This window comes from Giraffa tippelskirchi, chromosome 12 (genome assembly GCF_054371585.1).
Source record: "Giraffa tippelskirchi isolate mGirTip1 chromosome 12, T2T-mGirTip1v1.2.pri, whole genome shotgun sequence".
Lineage (NCBI taxonomy): Eukaryota > Metazoa > Chordata > Mammalia > Artiodactyla > Giraffidae > Giraffa > Giraffa tippelskirchi.
This window is the reverse complement of record NC_137286.1, coordinates 83531884-83549153: the sequence shown is the minus strand read 5'-3', so window position 1 is coordinate 83549153 and position 17270 is coordinate 83531884. Positions and strand designations below refer to the sequence as shown.

Genomic DNA, 17270 nt, shown 5'->3' with positions numbered 1-17270 from the left:
GAACCTGAGTTTCTTATGTCTTCTGCATTGGCAGCCGGGTGCTTTACTCTGGCTTATTGTAAAACTAATGTAACCAAATTAGTATTATTTTATTCTAAAAGTACCTTATCCCACATTGCAGAACATTGAAAAACACACACAAAAAAACAGTGCTTATAATTCCATACACAACCACTACTAGCATAGCGGCTGTCATTTCCCATATTTAAATCTTATGCAAGCCTTTACATAGTTTAGTGTTTTATACTTCTATTTTCTCAATTAACACTTTTCTATGTTATCATCTAGTCTTAAAAATACTGTTTTTAGGGTTGTACGATATATCATGACCCTTATGGCAGAAAGCGAAGAAGAACTAAAGAGGCTCTTGTTGAAAGTGAAAGAGGAGAGTGAAAAAGTTGGCTTAAAGCTCAACGTTCAGAAAACTAAGATCATGGCATCCGGTCCCATCACTTCATGGGAAATAGATGGGGAAACAGTGGAAACAGTGTCAGACTTTTTTTTTTGGGGCTCAAAAATCACTGCTGATGGTGACTGCAGCCATGAAATTAAAAGACGCTTACTCCTTGGAAGGAAAGTTATGACCAACCTAGACAGCATATTATAAAGCAGAGACATTACTTTGTCAACAAAGGTCCATCTAGTCAAGGCTATGGTTTTTCCAGTAGTCATGTATGGATGTGAGAGTTGGACTATAAAGAAAGCTGAGCGCCGAAGAATTGATGCTTTTGAACTGTGGTGTTGGAGAAGACTCTTGAGAGCCCCTTGGACTACAAGGAGATCCAACCAGTCCATCCTAAAGGAAATCAGTCCTGAATATTCATTGGAAGGACTGATGCTGAAGCTGAAACTCCAATCCTTTGGCCACCTGATGCGAGGAGCTGACTCATTGGAAAAGACCCTGATGCTGGGAAAGACTGAGGGCAGGAGGAGAAGGGGATGACAGAGGATGAGATGGTTGGATGGCATCACGGATTCAATGGACATGGGTTTGGGTGGAATCCGGGAGTTGGTGATGGACAGGGAGGCCTGGCGTGCTGTGTTTCATGGGGTTGCAAAGAGTTGGACACGACTGAGCGACTGAACTGAACTGAACTCAACCAATATCCTCACCATTTCCTTTCACAGAGTTTTCTTTTTCTTTTTTTTTTCAGGAACACCCTGACTGTGCTGGATGTTCTAGAAGGGCGAACTCATACCATCTCACTTCCCATCAACCTCCAGACGGTTTTTCTCGTAGCAGAAGACAAATGGCTTCTGGTGGAGAGTAAAACAAATCAGTGGGTAGATGTACATAGTACCTCATAGAGTGTGCTCAGTTTTCCAGCATCCTGATATATAGCTCTATCATCCTGTGTCTGTCTTTAAACATTTCTGTATTTGGCAGGTGGAACTTTGAAGAAGAGGGGAGGGGAAAACTTAAATGTCACTTAAATGTCGCTTCATAGTGTAATTATAAAAGTGTTTCAGATGATGACCTTGAAATTAACAGTAAAAACATAATGACTTTTACAATATTTTATATGTATCCATCTTTCTTTGGGCTTTTTCCTATTAGCACACCGAGCATTTCACTGTATTCTCTGCATGCTTGCCAGTACTTCAAAATAGATTTTCCAATCATCCTTTCTTCAGAGGGCCACAGTCTCCATCCAAATGCTGTTGATTTTTGGAACTTCACAGGCTGCGCCCCTTAGAATTTTCTTCTTACTTCATCTTGTGTGCCCTTCCTTGGTTATGTTTATGTTTTGTGTTGCCTCATCCATTGTGCTGTACACTTCTTGATGAAAAGGACTTTATGTGCACTTGGCATAACTAGGGTGCACAGTAAGTTTTGAGGTCTGCTCCCTCATGCATCACTTCTCCTGGCTCCATGAAGATTTTCTGCTCCTCTGCTGACAAGCAGAAGTGTCCTGATACAAAAGATTCCTGGCTACTTATACATCCCTATTTTGGCAATTACACAAATAAGTAAATCGAGGGAATTGTCACAGAGAGGGCTTCTGTCCCTTGTTGTTGTTTAGTCAACTAAGTCATGTCCGACTCTTTGTGACCCTAAGGACTGTCTCTCGCCAGGCTCCTCTGTCCATGGGATTCCCAGGCAAGAATGCTGGATGGCTTGTCATTTCCTTCTCCGGGGTATCTTCCTGTCCCAGAGCTCAGATCCTTGTCTCCTGCATTGCAGGCAGATCTTTACTGCTGAGCCACCAGGGAAGCCGGTACCTGGTCACAAATCTGAGGCCGGGTTCCCTCTTACTGGCTGATCAGTCATATTAGCAGCAGGCTCCCTGATGGTATGGAGTGTCTCTTTCGAGTTGCTTTTTAATTTTTTTTTAAATAGCTTTTCCTCTTATAGGAAGTGTTAGGTTTTAAGTTCACATTTATGACTGAATTGTTATTCTGCACTCCTCTTTATACAGGCAAAAGGAGAAGGGGGCAACAGAGGATGAGATGGTCAGATAGCATCACCGACTCAATGGACATGAATCTGAGCAAACTTCAGGAGATAGTGGAGGACAGAGTAGCCTGACGTTCTTCAGTCCGTTAGGGTCACAAAGAGTCGGACACGACTTAGCCACTGAGCAACAACAACAACTTTATACAGCGTTAAGAAGTTACTTTTTAAATTCACGATAAAACTCTGAAACTGCAAATTATACTCACAGTATGAAAAAGAGGCCCTGGGAGGGAAAAACTCTGATTTTTACTAGTCTGGTCTCACAGTTATGAGAAAAGGAAAGACTGTTCTTTCACTTTAGGTGTTTTGTTTGTTTACAGGAAGTATCTTTTAACTACACCGGCACACATCGAATCTAAGGACAGTGGGGTTTGCCAGTTGTATGTGTTGAAAGAGGAGCTTCCTAGCCCAGGGTTTGGAGTCATGCAAGGTAAATAACGTGCTCTGTATGTATGTGGCTGTGCGGGTGCCTGCTGATTACATACTGTCCTCTAGGATTGTTTAAATACAATCATATCAATATACGTTAACTTTATACCGAAGAGAAGACTTAGTCACTGCCCTAGAAACAGTAAGGAAGAATCCATCTTTTAAGTTCTGTCTTTGCATAGTTTTGACAAGTCAGAATGTTTATATATATGTAGGTTCCAAATCTATTTTAAGATTGCATCATTTCTTCTTAACACAGAACATCAGAATTTCTACTTTATTCATCACAGTTTTGGGGGGTGGTGTGAAAAGTACTTAAGGAAAAAAATCTAAAATATACCATTGCTAACCAACCAGTTCAGTTTTACCTCTTTCTTCAGTACTGTTAATATTAATCTTGATTGCTAATAAAAATTTGAATTCCGTAAATGAGAAGATGCCAAGATGTGAAAACGGAGTCTTTTCAGACAAAAAGCCATGAGTGTAATTGAAAGCATTTTCTCTTTTTTAATTTATGCTTGTCTGTTTGAGTTGGTGAGAATGAAAGCTTGCAAAAATTAATTCCTGGAGCAATTTAGGGGCATATGGTGTTTAATGTTTCTCTGATACTTTTCAGAAACAGACCGCAGCATACCTCATACAATTTCAAGTGATCAATTATCATCTGAAAATCTGAGTTCAGCTGTGGGACAAAAGATTGCCTCTCCAAACCGAATTCTCTCAGATAAAAATAGTTATGCTACAGTTGTTGTTGGTTTCCCAGATCTCATGGTAAGCATAAATTTTTTAAATTACTGAATAACTATTTCTTCTCCTCACTTTGGCCTAAGCTTTATAAGCCTATTTGATGGTAATTTAAAGTGTAATGATTTTTTAGTAAACATTTCAGATCAACATTCATTTTCCAGACCAGTCATTTAAAAATGCATTCTATATGGGTTCATTGCTTTTTAAAAATTAACATTTCAAGTGTAATGCTAAGTGGCTGCAGTCATGTCCGACTCTGTGCGACCCCATAGACGGCAGCCCACCAGGCTCTCCTGTCCCTGCGATTCTCCAGGCAAGAACACTGGAGTGGGTTGCCATTTCCTTCTCCAATGCATGAAAGTGAACAGTGAAAGTGAAGTCGCTCAGTCATGTCTGACTCTTCGCAACCACATGGACTGCAGCCTACCAGGCTCCTCCATCCATGGGATTTTCCAGGCAAGAGTACTGGAGTGGGGTGCCAATAATACAACTATATAATTTAGTAAAGGAAAACTAATATTTTTCATACATGAGAGTTCATGGGGCAGATATATACGTAACCTACTGACAGTCACTTTATATCCTGTCAAGAGGGACAATTTGAGACTAACGAGATAACATTTCTTCTAGAACTTTCAAAGCAAACTATGTTGAACCTCATTACTGTAGATGAAATTTTTCAACACTCTTGAGTACCATTCACTTTCCACTGAGTTTTGCTCTGATTTGTGTCTTTGCAGCATCCAGATTATACTATACGTGCTGGTAATCTCAATTTAATTTGCTTTTAAATGGATCCTTCTGCTATTATTTACTATTATCTGTAAAGAAGGGGCTATTTGTAATTGACATCAAGTAAAACAGGCACCATCTTCCCCTGATGGAAATGTGAGAAGATAAAATATAAAGGTTATTTTAGTCCAAGTTGCCATCTAATAACCTTAGATGTAGCTCTGTGTGTTTTGATTAAATATTTAATTTTCATAATTTTCTTTGTAGCTTTTAGGTGGATTGATAGAGTCACTTAAAGATAAAATATTGGCTCTGCTTAATAGTACACCAGTCTTACATATCTCAAAATTTTAATATGATTAATGAATGATGAGTACTTCAGGGTTTAAGACTTTTGAAATCCAAAACCCAGTGGATAATATGTGGCTTAGGACTTTGCCATATGTCTGCCTAATTGTCAAGCGAAAAACATTTGCTGTGGATTATATAACTGAAAACGAAACATGTTGTTGGAATACAGCCGGCTTGATTAAATGAAAGAGTTGTGTTTAATATGCTTGCTACAAATGCTTGCTGGGGTCAGTAGAGAAAATACTGCATCTACTTTTCTGAAGGTGGAACTGTTTTAAAAAATTGATCTTTTGATTGAAGAAATTGACATAGAAATATAATGTCACTGTAAAAAGGTAAGAAAGCTGAGTATAAGGTAATGTTTGTATTGACCCTCTAGAAATCCTTTGTAGATTATAGGCTAGTGACCTTGTTAAATTAAAAGCTCCATTCCCTGTATTTAGTACCCACCTTGTAAGAGATGTTCATGAATTTTTGTTTAATGAAGGATTAGAGTCAGTTAGACAACCTTTGAGCATTTTATGAGAGCAGTCATATTTTTTAGACCCCAATACGAGCCAGGCATTGCACTATTCTAAACCCTTTCATACACGATCATTAATGTTTATGACATTTCCACAAGATTTTATAGATGATGAAATAAAAACAGAGAGGATCCATTCCCCCAGGCCACAAAGATATTGAGTAAGGAAGCTGTGATTTGAGCTCAAGAATGGCTGGCCCTCAAACTCATGTTTTTTTATACCACAGTATCTTTCTGCCTTTATGTGATTTTCATTTGATTCTTCATAAAACTATCAACAAAAGGATATGTCGTCTCTTATTAATGTTTTACAGCATTATCAGAGGCACCTGAATTATTGTAAACTTATTATAATCTTCTTCTCCTACTACCAAATGGCCACAAAAATCTATAGCAAGTGTCATAGTGAATCCTCAAAAGTGAAACATTAAAAGCATTCCTTTTAATATCAAGAGTAAGACAAGGATACCCATTACCACCACTTCTACTAAACATTGTACTGAGCATCTTAGACATGATCCATTAAGAAATTTTAATAAATTGAATTTCATCAAAATTAAAAGCTTCCACTCTGTAAAAAGACACTGTGAAGAGAATTAAAAAACGATCTATAGGCTGGGAGAAAATATTGGCAAATCACATATCCAATAAAGGACTTGTATCCAAAATACATAAAGATTCCTTAAAACTCAAGAGTGACAAAACAAATAATCTAGTATAAAAAATGAGCAAAGGGAGGATCTGTGTGAGGTGTCAGAGGTCAGAGCCTGAGCAGGTGAAAAAGACGTCCATAGTGGGGGAGGGAGGAACAGCTGGTGAAGGGAGTAACGTCCAGCCAGGATGAAGATGAGCATGAAGGGGCAGGCTGGTATGGAATGTGGGGCCCCAGTAAGGCGAAGACTTCACTGATGCATGAACGTAGCTCAGTGTGGGCTTAGAAGGACCAAGCAGAGTGCGGGGGGCATTTGCCTGGAAGTGGAAGTTAGTGGTGGAGATAAGAGATGAGTCATATATGGTGGAACTGAGCAAAAAAGTAAGTATGTTAAAGATAATAAAGTCTAGGTTTCTCACTGTTTGAGAAGGGAGTTACAGATGCAGCAGGAAAGAAATCTAGAATGAGTCCTGTAGTGGTTGGTTAGGAATTGGATGTATCTGAGTGGACTCATTGTTTTCAATGTATTTAAGTAGATATAAAAATAAAATTGGAGGTAAATGTATTTTTTAAAACATGGGCAAAAGACTTGAACAGACTCTTTACTATAGAGGATAAATGGATGGTTATTGAGTATATAAAAAGATGTTCATTAGTCATTAGGGAAATGCAAATTAAAACCATGATGAGATAGTACTACTACCCTACTGCCTATTAGAATAGCTAAAATTAAAAAAAAAAAATTAATACCCACAATACCAAGTACCAAGTATTATGCATAAGGAAGTCCCACTAGCTCAGTGATAAAGAATCCGCCTGCCAATGCAGGAGATGCTGGAAATGAGAGTTGGATCCCTGGGTGATCCCCTGGAGAAGGAAATAGCAACCCACTCCAGTATTCTTGTCTGGAGAATCTGTGGACCGAGGAGCCTGGTGGTCTACAGTCTATGGGTTCGCAAAGAGTCAGAGATCACTGAGGGACCAAGTGCCAGGACATACCAAGTACTGACAAGGATGCAGTGCAGATCAGCTCTCACAGTTTTATGGAAGAGAAAAGGTGAACAATAAGACCTTTCTGAAGAAGAACCAGAATAAAAGGCAGAGGTACTTGCCCTACTAAATTTCAAGGCTTATTATAAACCCTTAGTAACTAAGGCCATGTAGTATTGGCCATAGGAATAGAAACATATACAGTAGAACAGAATGCAATGCCTAGAAACAGATGGATCCCTACATATATGGAACTGTTTTCTGATACCAATGCTCATCAGTGGGCAAAGGTTAATGATATTTGGACAGTTACTCTCTATGGGCAAAAAAGGATGAGCATGGATCACAGCTTCATACCACTTACGAAAATATTTCCTTAGGGATTAAGGAATTAAAAGTGAAAGGGAAAACCTCAAAATGTTTAGCAAATGCATAGGAGAATATCTTTGATTTTAGAGTAGAGAAGGATAAATATATATATGGTAAAAAATTTAAAGTAAAGCAAGAGGGACTTGCCTGGTGGTGTACTGATTAAGAATCTGCCTTGCAATGTAGTGGATGAAGGTTCCGTCCTTGGTCAGGGAATTAAGATCCCACATGCCGTGGAGCTATTAAGCCCATGGGCTCTTGAGCCCATCCACAACTAGAGAGTCCTTTCACTGCAGCAAAGGATCCCGAGTGGGACAACTAAGGCCTGACACAGCCAAATAAATAGATATGTTTTGAAAAAAAATTAAGTAAAGCAAGAGAAAAAAATAATTAAAAAATTCCAGAAGAGTTAATGTCGAGGAGAGATGAAAGAGACATGATTGGGAAGGGGGCCTCCAAGGGGCTTGAGAAATACTGGTAATACTATTCCTTATGCCAGTTAGTGGATGCACTCGGCATTTTCCATTTAAAATAGTTATTTATTTACTTGTAGTTATTTAAATTAACTATACTGTTGTGCCAAGGTGACAAATAGTGACAAACAGATTCAAGAGATTAGGTCTGACAGACGGAGCATCTGAAGCACTATGGAGGGAGGCTCAGGACATTGTACATGAGGCAGTGATGAAGCTCATCCCCAAGAGAAAGAAATGCAAAAAGGCAAAATGGTTGTCTGAGGAGACCTTACAAATAGCTGAGAAAAGAAGAGAAGAGAAAGGCAAAGGAGAAAAGGAAAGATATACCATTTGAATGCAGAGTTTCAAACAATAGCAAGGAGAGATAAGAAAGCCTTCCTCAGTGATCAATGCAAAGAAATAGAGGAAAACAACAGAATGTGAAAGACTAGAGATATCTTCAAGAAAATTAGAGACACCAAGGGAACATTTCATGCAAAGATGGGCTCAATAAAGGACAGAAATGGTATGGACCCAACAGAAGCAGAAGATATTAAGAAGAGGTGGCAAGAATACACAGAAGAACTATACAAAAAAGTTCTTCATGACCCAGATAACCACGATGGTGTGATCACCCACCTAGAGCCAGACATCCTGGAATGTGAAGTCAAGTGGGCCTTAGGAAGCATCACTATAAACAAAGCTAGTGGAGGTGATGGAATTCCAGTTGAGCTATTTAAAATCCTGAAAGATGATGATGTGAAAGTGCTGCACTCAATATGCCCAGAAATTTGGAAACCTCAGCAGTGGCCACAGGACTAGAAAAGGTCAGTTTTCATTCCAATCCCAAAGAAAGACAATGCCAAAGAATGTTCAGTTGCACTCATCTCACATGCTAGCAAAATCATGTTCAGAGTTCTCCAAGCCAGGCTTCAACAGTATGTGATGTTCAAGCTGGTTTTAGAAAAGGCAGAGGAACCAGAGATCAAATTGCCAACATCCGTTGGATCATCGAAAAAGTGACAGAGTTCCAGAAAAACATCTACTTCTGCTTTATTGACTACACCACAGTCTGATCACAACAAACTGTGGAAAATTCTGAAAGAGATGGGAATACCAGACCACTTTACTTGCCTCCTGAGAAATCTGTATGCAGGTCAAGAAACAAGAGTAAGAACTGGACATGGAACAACAGACTGATTCCAGATTGGGAAAGGAGTACATCAAGGCCACGTATTGTCACCCTGCTTATTTAACTTATATACAGAGTACATCATGCGGAATTCTGGGCTGGACGAAGCACAAGCTGGAATCAAGATTGCCAGGAGAAACATCAATAACCTCAGATATGCAGATGACACCACCCTTATGGCAGAAAGCGAAAAAGAACTAAAGAGCCTCTTGATGAAAGAGGAGACTGAAAACGCTGGCTTAATACTCAACATTCAGAAAACTAAGATCATGGCATCTGGTCCCATCACTTCATGGCAAATAGATGGGGAAACAATGGAAACAATGAGAGACTTAATTTTCTTGGGCTCCAAAATCACTGCAGATGGTGACCGCAGCCATGAAATTAAAAGACGCTTGCTTCTTGGAAGGAAAGCTATGACCAACCTAGACAGCATATTAAAAAGCAGAGATGTTACTTTGCCAACAAAGGTCTGTCTAGTCAAAGCTATGGGTTTTCCAGTAGTCATGTATGGATGTGAGAGTTAGGCCATAAAGAAAGCTAAGCGCTGAAGAATTGATGCTTTTGAACTGTGGTGTTGCAGAAAACTCTTGAGAGTCCCTTGGACTACAAGGAGATCCAACCAGTCCATCCTAAAGGAAATCAGTCCTAAATATTCATTGGAAGGCCTGAGGCTAAAGCTGAAACTACAACACTTTGGCCACCTGATGCGAAGAACTGACTCACTGGGAAAGACCCTGATGCTGGGAAAGATTGAAGGCAGGAGGAGAAGGGGACGACAGAGGATGAGATGGTTGGAGGGCACCACTGACTCAATGAACATGAGTTGAAGCAACTCCAGGAGCTGGTGATGGACAAGGAAGCCTGGTGTGCTGCAGTCCATTGGGTTGCAAAGAGTCAGACTTGACTGAACAGCTGAACTGAACTGATACTGTTGTGCTAAGTCTGTTCAGTCGTGTCCGACTCTTTGCAACCTTATGGACTGTAGCCCACCAGGCTCCTCTGTCCATCGGATTCTCCAGGCAAGAATACTGAAGTGGGTTGTCATACCCTCTTCCTGGTAATCTTCCTGACCTATGGATAGAATCCAGGTCTCTTATGTTGCCTGCATTGGCAGGCAGCTTCTTTACCACTAAGGCCACCTGGGAAGCCCGACTATACCGTTATATTCCGTTGTTTTAGTTATAATTCATTTCAAAATAAAAAATTTGTTGTATACTTTACACTTGTCTGAAAATTATTATTATCAATGAAGGAACTATCTTCTGCATTAAGAAAGGTTAAGGAATAATTTGATGTTGTTATATTTGGTAAGTATAAGTTTACCTCTGGCATCTGTTTAAGGGAACTGCACTGTAAAAGTTGTGAGTGTAGTTTATAGCACTTCAGTACTTGAATCTCTCTTTTTCCTTTTAGTCACCTAGTGAAGTTTATTCTTGGAAAAGGCCATCATCTTTGAGTAAGTCTCGAGTCACTGATACAGCATTCTATGGAGGAAAGAAGAAAAGTGGAACTGCAAAACAGAGCAATTGTGTGACTCTTTTGGATACTAATCAGATAGTCAGGATTTTGCCCCCAGGAGAAGTCCCTCTAAAAGACATCTACCCAAAAGGTAAGAGATTTAACGATTCGTAATTTATCAAGGTACTCAAAGGTAAGTTGGTTTTGATAGCAACATTTAACTTATCATTATCTTTCTATACTTATGAACAATTCTAACAGTTTAGTAGCTAAAAAGGCTTACATGTGCTCAGAACGTTTACACTAAACTTGTTACAGCACATGATTGTACCCTCTGCTGTTAGAACTCATTTGCACAGCAGTCTATGCAGTAACCTTACTTAGAATATGTTTTCACAGAGCCTTAAAAGTTATTAGAACATCAGGCATAGAAAGTTGGTGCTAGTGATGAAGAACCCGCCTGCCAGTACAGGAGATATAAGAGGCATGGGTTGGATCCCTGGGTCTGGAAGATCCCCTGGAGGAGGGCATGACAATCAACTTCAGTATTCTTGCCTGGAGAATCCCATGGACAGAGGAGCCTGGCGGGCTACAGAGTGTAGAGTCAAGAAGAGTCGGACATGACTGAAGTGACTGAGCACGCCCACACCAGGCATAGAATATAGGGCCTGACTGTTGTGTTAAGCTCCTGTGACTAAAGGCCAATCTTACTCACTTCCCAGGGCTCTCAAAGTCAACCTACGTTTCTTCCTGCATAACATGTGCCAGCTCCTGCGCTGGTCACTTTCCCTCGCAGAAATTCATTTAATCTTCAAAGTCCCGTTCTTTCATTAATGTACTCTCAAATTCATATGCCAAGAAACTGATACAGCAAGGTAAAATAACTTGCTGAGGGTCACCTCATCAGTGGACAGCAGAGCCCAGATTTACACCAGCGTCTTCCAACCCAAGGCCATAGCTGTTCTCACTGGACGACACTGGCTTTCATTGTAAAGGATAGTTATGAAAATGGTTGATCATTAGGCCACTGACTTTTATTTGCATCTTAGTGGCAGTATTATGTTGTCCTGTGTTTACATTCATTATATTAGTGTGGACTTCATAAATATAATACTAAACCTGCTATGATAATCTATCTATTACTGGGTTCAAAAAGTCCTGGTTATATTATAATGTTACAATTAGTTCCTTCCAAATAACTTGCCATTTCCTTAGAATGTTTTTTATTAATACAGTGACAGTTGCTGTACAGTGCAATAGGAATATTCACAAGGTGATCTATAAACACAAAGGAGAGGCTTACAACCCAAGCTTGTGATTCTGAGCTGATTCTTGAAAGATGAATGGGAAGGAGTCAATGAAGCAGTTGTTCCTGAAAGAGAGACGTCCGCATGAAGATGCAGAGGCATGACAGCACCCAGGAATCACCAGAAATTCTGTACCAAATTCTGTACCGAAATTCAGTGCAGCCCATCCACCCAGAAACCTGGGGATCAGCCCTGAGCCTTCTCCCTCATCCTCCACGTGTATTCCGTCATCAGCTGCCATCTCTTTTTGATACAACCTTTAAAGTGAAAGTGAAGGTCACTCAGTCGGGTCTGACCCTTTCAACCCCATGGACTATATACAGTCCATGGGATTCTCCAGGCCAGAACACTAGAGTGGGTAGCCTTTCCCTTCTCCAGCGGATTTCCCCAACTCAGGGATGGAACCCAGATCTCCCACACTGCAGGCAGACTCTTTACCCGCTGAGCTACCAGGGAAGCTGATCTTATGTCCAGCCCCCTGATCTACAGTTCTGTTGCCGACATTGAAAACCGCCACCATTTTGCACTGTAACACTGCAGCAGCCTGAGACCAAGTTCCCTCTGCCTCCTTCCCCCCCCGCCATTCTCCACACAGCAAACAAAGTGCTGTTTTTAAAGGATTTTATTGTTCTCATTTGCTCTTATTAAGGTCCTGTTTCAGTTCAGTCAGTTCAGTCGTTCAGTCGTGTCCAACTCCTTGCAACCCCATGGACTGCAGCATGCCAGGCTTCCCTGTCCACCACCAACTCCCGGAGCTGCTCACAGTCATTTCCATTGGGATGGTGATGCCATCCAACCATCTCATCTCATTCTCTGTCTTCCCCTTCTCCTCCTGCCTTCAGTCTTTCCCAGCATCAGGATCTTTTCAATGAGTTAGTTCTTCGCATCAAGCGGCCAAAGTACTGGAGTTTCAGCTTCAACATCAGTCCTTCCAGTGAATATTCAGGACTGATTTCCTTTAGGATGGACTGGTTGGATCTCCTTGCAGTCCAAGGGACTCTCAAGAGTCTTCTCCAACACCACAGTTCAAAAGCATCAATTCTTCGGCGCTCAGCTTTCTTTACAGTCCAACTCTCACATCCATACATGACTAGTGGAAAAACCATAGCTTTGATTAGATGGACATTTGTTGGCAAAGTAATGTCTCTGCTTTTTAATATACTATCTAGGTTGGTCATAACTTTCCTGCCAAGGAGTAAGCATATTTTAATTTCATGGCTACAATCACCATTGGAGCCCAAGAAAATTAAATGTCTCACTCTTTCCATTGTTTCTATCTGTTTGCCATGAAGTGACAGGACTGGATGCGATGATATTAGTTTTTTGAATGTTGGGTATTAAACCAGCTTTTTCACTCTCCTCTTTCACTTTCATCAAGAGGCTCTTTAGTTCTTTTTTGCTTTCTGCCATAAGGGTGGTGTCATCTGCATATCTGAGGTTATTGATGTTTCTCCCGGCAATCTTGATTCCAGCTTGTGCTTCATCCAGCCCAGCGTTTCTCATCATGTACTCTGCATATATTAAATAAGCAAGGTGACAATATATAGCCTTGATGTACTCCTTTCCCAATTTGGAACGAGTCTGTTCCATGTTCAGTTCTAACTCTTGCTTCTTGACCTGCATATAGATTTCTCAGGAGGCAGGTAAGGTGGTCTGGTATTCCATCTCTTTCAGAATTTTCCACAGTTTGTTGTGATCAAACTGTGGCATAGTCGATAAAGCAGAAGTAAACGTTTTTCTGGAACTCTTTTGCTTTTTTGATGATCTAACAAATTTTGGCAATTTGATCTCTGGTTCCTCTGCCTTTTCTAAAACCAGCTTGAACATCACATACTGTTGAAGCCTGGCTTGAAGAATTTTGAGCATGACTTTGCTAGCGTGTGAGGTGAGTGCAACTGAACATTCTTTGGCATTGTCTTTCTTTGGGATTGGAATGAAAACTGACCTTTTCTAGTCCTGTGACCACTGCTGAGGTTTCCAAATTTGTGGGCATATTGAGTGCAGCACTTTCACAACATCATCTTTTAGGATTTGAATTAACTCAGATGGAATTCCATCACCTCCACTAGTTTTGTTCGTAGTGATGCTTCCTAAGGCCCACTTGACTTTGGACCGCTGGATGTCTGGCTCTAGGTGAGGGATCACACCATCATGATTATCTGGGTCATGAAGATCTTTTTTGTATAGTTCTGTGTATTCTTGCCATCGCTTAATATCTTCTGCTTCTGTTAGGTCCATACCATTTCTGTCCTTTATTGAGCCCATCTTTGCATGAAATGTTCCCTTGATATCGCTAATTTTATTGAAGAGATCTCTAGTCTTTCACATTCTGTTGTTTTCCTCGATCACTGAGGAAGGCTTTCTTATCTCTCCTTGCTATTCTTTGGAACTCTGCATCAGATGAATATATCTTTCCTTTTCTCCTTTGTGTTTCACTTCTCTTCTTTTCTCAGCTTTTTGTAAGGCCTCCTCAGACAACCATTTTGCCTTTTTGCATTTCTTTTTCATGAGAATGATCTTGTTCACTGCCTTCCGTACAATGTCCTGAATCTCTGTCCATAGTTCTTCAGGCAGTATGTCTGTCAGATCTAATCCCTTGAATCTGTTTGTCACTTCCACTGTATAATCATAGGGATTTGATTTAGGTCATACCTGAATGGTCTAGTGGTTTTCCCTACTTTATTCAATTTAAGTCTGTATTTAGCAATAAGGAGTTCATGATCTGAGCCACAGTCAGCTCCTAGTCTTGTTTTTGCTGACTGTGTAGAGCTTTTCCATCTTTGGCTGCAAATAATCTAATCAGTCTGATTTCATTGTTGACCATCTGGTGATGTCAGGTCCAGTTTACACATAAAATCCACTGTTTTTGGTGTATAGTGCTATGAACTTGACAAACACATCCAGTTGTGTAACCATCACCATAACTGACAGTGAATAGTCCATCTTCCCTAAACCTCCCCTATGCCACTCTGGCATCAAGCCCTACCCTCAGACCCTCACCGACCTGGTTTTCTGCCCTTATTCACTTGAGAAAGTCACATAAATGGAATCACACAGTATGCAGCACTTCGACTCTGGTTTCTTTCACTTAGTATTACATGTTTGTGCATCATTTATGTTGTATGTACCAGTTGTTTGTTCCTTTTTATTGCTGGATATCTCATTTTGTTTTTAATCTGTGTTTTCCTAGTCCCGCATGATGTTGAGCATCTTTTCATGTCTATCTTCTTAAGTGAAATGTCTCTTCATATCCTTTGCCCACTTTCTGAATGGGGTTACTTGCTTTCTTTTTAATGATTTTTTGAGTATTTGGGTTTATATAGTCTAGATACAAGTCTAATATATCAGATACGTGTTTTCCAAACATTTTCTCCCATTTTGGTGAAAGGCCCAAATCTCCTGTTTTCTTTTAGGGATTTCATATTTCTAGATTTTGCACTTAGATTTATACTCCAGGTTAATGTTTTTAATTAAATTATTTTTTAAATTGAAGGATAATTGCTCTACAGAATTTTGTTGTTTTCTGTCAAACCTCAACATGAATCAGCTATAGGTATACATATATCCCCTCCCTCTTGAACCTCCCTCCCATCTCCCTCCCCATCCCACCCCTCTATGTTGATACAGAGCCCCTGTTTGAGTTTCCTGAGCCATACAGCAAATTCCCATTGGCTATCTAGTTTACGTATGGTAATGTAAGTTTCCATGTTACTCTCTCCATACATCTCACCCTCTCCTCCCCTCTCCCCATGTCCATAAGTCTGTTCTCTGTTTCTCCACTGCTGCCCTGCAGATAAATTCTTTGGTACCATCCTTCTAGATTCTGTATATATGCATTAGTATATGATCAAGTTAATTTTCTTTATGGTATAAGGTGTGGATTAAGGCTCATTGTTTTTCGTGGAAATAGTCAATTGTTTAGCATCATTTACTGAAAAGACTATCCTTTTTCCATTAAATTATCTTTGGAGCTCTGTGGAAAAGCAACTGACCACATATGTGGGTTTCTTTCTGAGTTTTCATTTGTATTCAATTGATCTTTGTGTCTGTCCCCTCATTAACTCCATACTCTCTTGATTGCTACTTCATAGTTTGTCTTAAAATCAGATAGTAGAGATTCTTCAGTTTTGTTGGTGGGGATGAGTGGATGGAAAATTACTAAGAGGGAATCAGAGATAATGGAGGATTCTGAATAAATCTAACTAACAGGATCCCTGCTGCAGGCAGGCCAGGGTGATCAGACTTTATTTGGGAAATGATAGAGGATCAGGAACTCTGTCAGATATCCAGGTTGAGGTTTCTGGTTAAGCTAACTGAATTTTATTCTTGCTAAAACTGGACAATGCTCAGATGAACATAGAAGGCCAAAAAGTGTGTACCTAATTGAGATGAGGATTCAGAAAAGTCTGACTAGAGTTTGGTGTTGGGGGTGGGAAATTTTTCCCTTCTTCCCTTTAGGTTTTCTGATTGGGCTGATAATTAAATTGATGTAAGACAAGCTAACAGGAGGGAAAAAATGCATGCGAATGGGAGTTCCATAGAGATTGTTGTTGTTGTTGTTTAGTAGCTCACTCGTGTCCGACTCTTTACGACCCCATGAACTGCAGCACGCCACGCTGTCCTTCACTATCTCCCGGAATCTGCTCAAACTCAGGTTCATTGAATCGATGATGCCATCTACCCATTTGATCCTCTGTCACTCCCTTCTCCTCCTGCCTTCAATCTTTTCCAGCATCAGGGTCTTTTCCAATGAGTCGGCTCTTCATATAAGGTGACCAAAGTATTGGAGTTTCAGCTTCAGCATCAGTCCTTCCAATGAATATCCAGAGTTGATTTCCTTTAGGATTGACTGGCTTGATCTCTTTGCTGTCCAAGGGACTCTCAAGAGTATTCTCCAACACCATAGTTCAAAAGCATCAATTCGTTGGCACTCAGCCTTCTTTATGGTCCAACTCTCACATCCATACATGACCACTGGAAAAACCATGTCTCTGACCATACGGACCTTCATAAATATAGGAAGACTCAGAGGGCATCCAGGTATCACATGAATACACTGGGGGTTGGGAAGTGGGCGTTAGGCAAGGGAAATTGTTGTTGTTTAGTCAGTGAGTCGTGTCAGATTCTTTTGTGATCCCGTGGACTATCGCCCGCCCACCAGGCTCCTCTGTCCATCGGATTCCCCAGGCAAGAATACTGGAGTGGGCTGCCATTTCCTTCCCCAGGGGACCTTCTTGACCCAGGGACAGAACCTGGGTCTCCTGCACTGGCAGGTGGATTCTTTACCTCTGAGCCACCAGGCACACCCAGGCAGGGGAAGGGGGTGTGTGACAAAGAGTTAAACTCTCATGCTACATGATGGGAAGTCAATAAATAATGCCTGAAAGTGAATCATCAAGACAGCACCAGAAGGATCAAGGTGAACACCAAACAAACAGCTGTAAACAGTTGAAAGTGTCTCTGGGAATAGTAAGTGAGGTGTGACAGGAGTGAGGCTGGGGCTGACGGTTTTTTCTTTCGGCCTGTGTGACTCTTTAATCTGTGAGCCTTTAGGTCTCTGATGATAATTCAGACTAATTTTTTCAAGTAAATACAGTCCAGCCA

The 17270-nt window shown here is 40.5% G+C and overlaps 1 protein-coding gene across 10 annotated transcripts in view; it reads left to right on the top strand.

Moving 5' to 3' along the window:
- Positions 1-17270, top strand: part of VWA8 (von Willebrand factor A domain containing 8) — a 385006-nt gene that overhangs the window by 247978 nt on the left and 119758 nt on the right. For all 10 annotated transcript variants that reach the window (XR_014071267.1, XR_014071268.1, XR_014071269.1 and 7 more), the window contains 4 exons: positions 1155-1280; positions 2779-2888; positions 3504-3658; positions 10315-10510. Coding sequence is in view for 7 of the 10 variants with exons in the window: in XM_081549924.1 (XP_081406050.1) it covers positions 1155-1280; positions 2779-2888; positions 3504-3658; positions 10315-10510 (587 nt within the window). In the remaining 3 variants the exon portion in view is untranslated. The remainder of the gene's footprint in view (positions 1-1154; positions 1281-2778; positions 2889-3503; positions 3659-10314; positions 10511-17270) is intronic.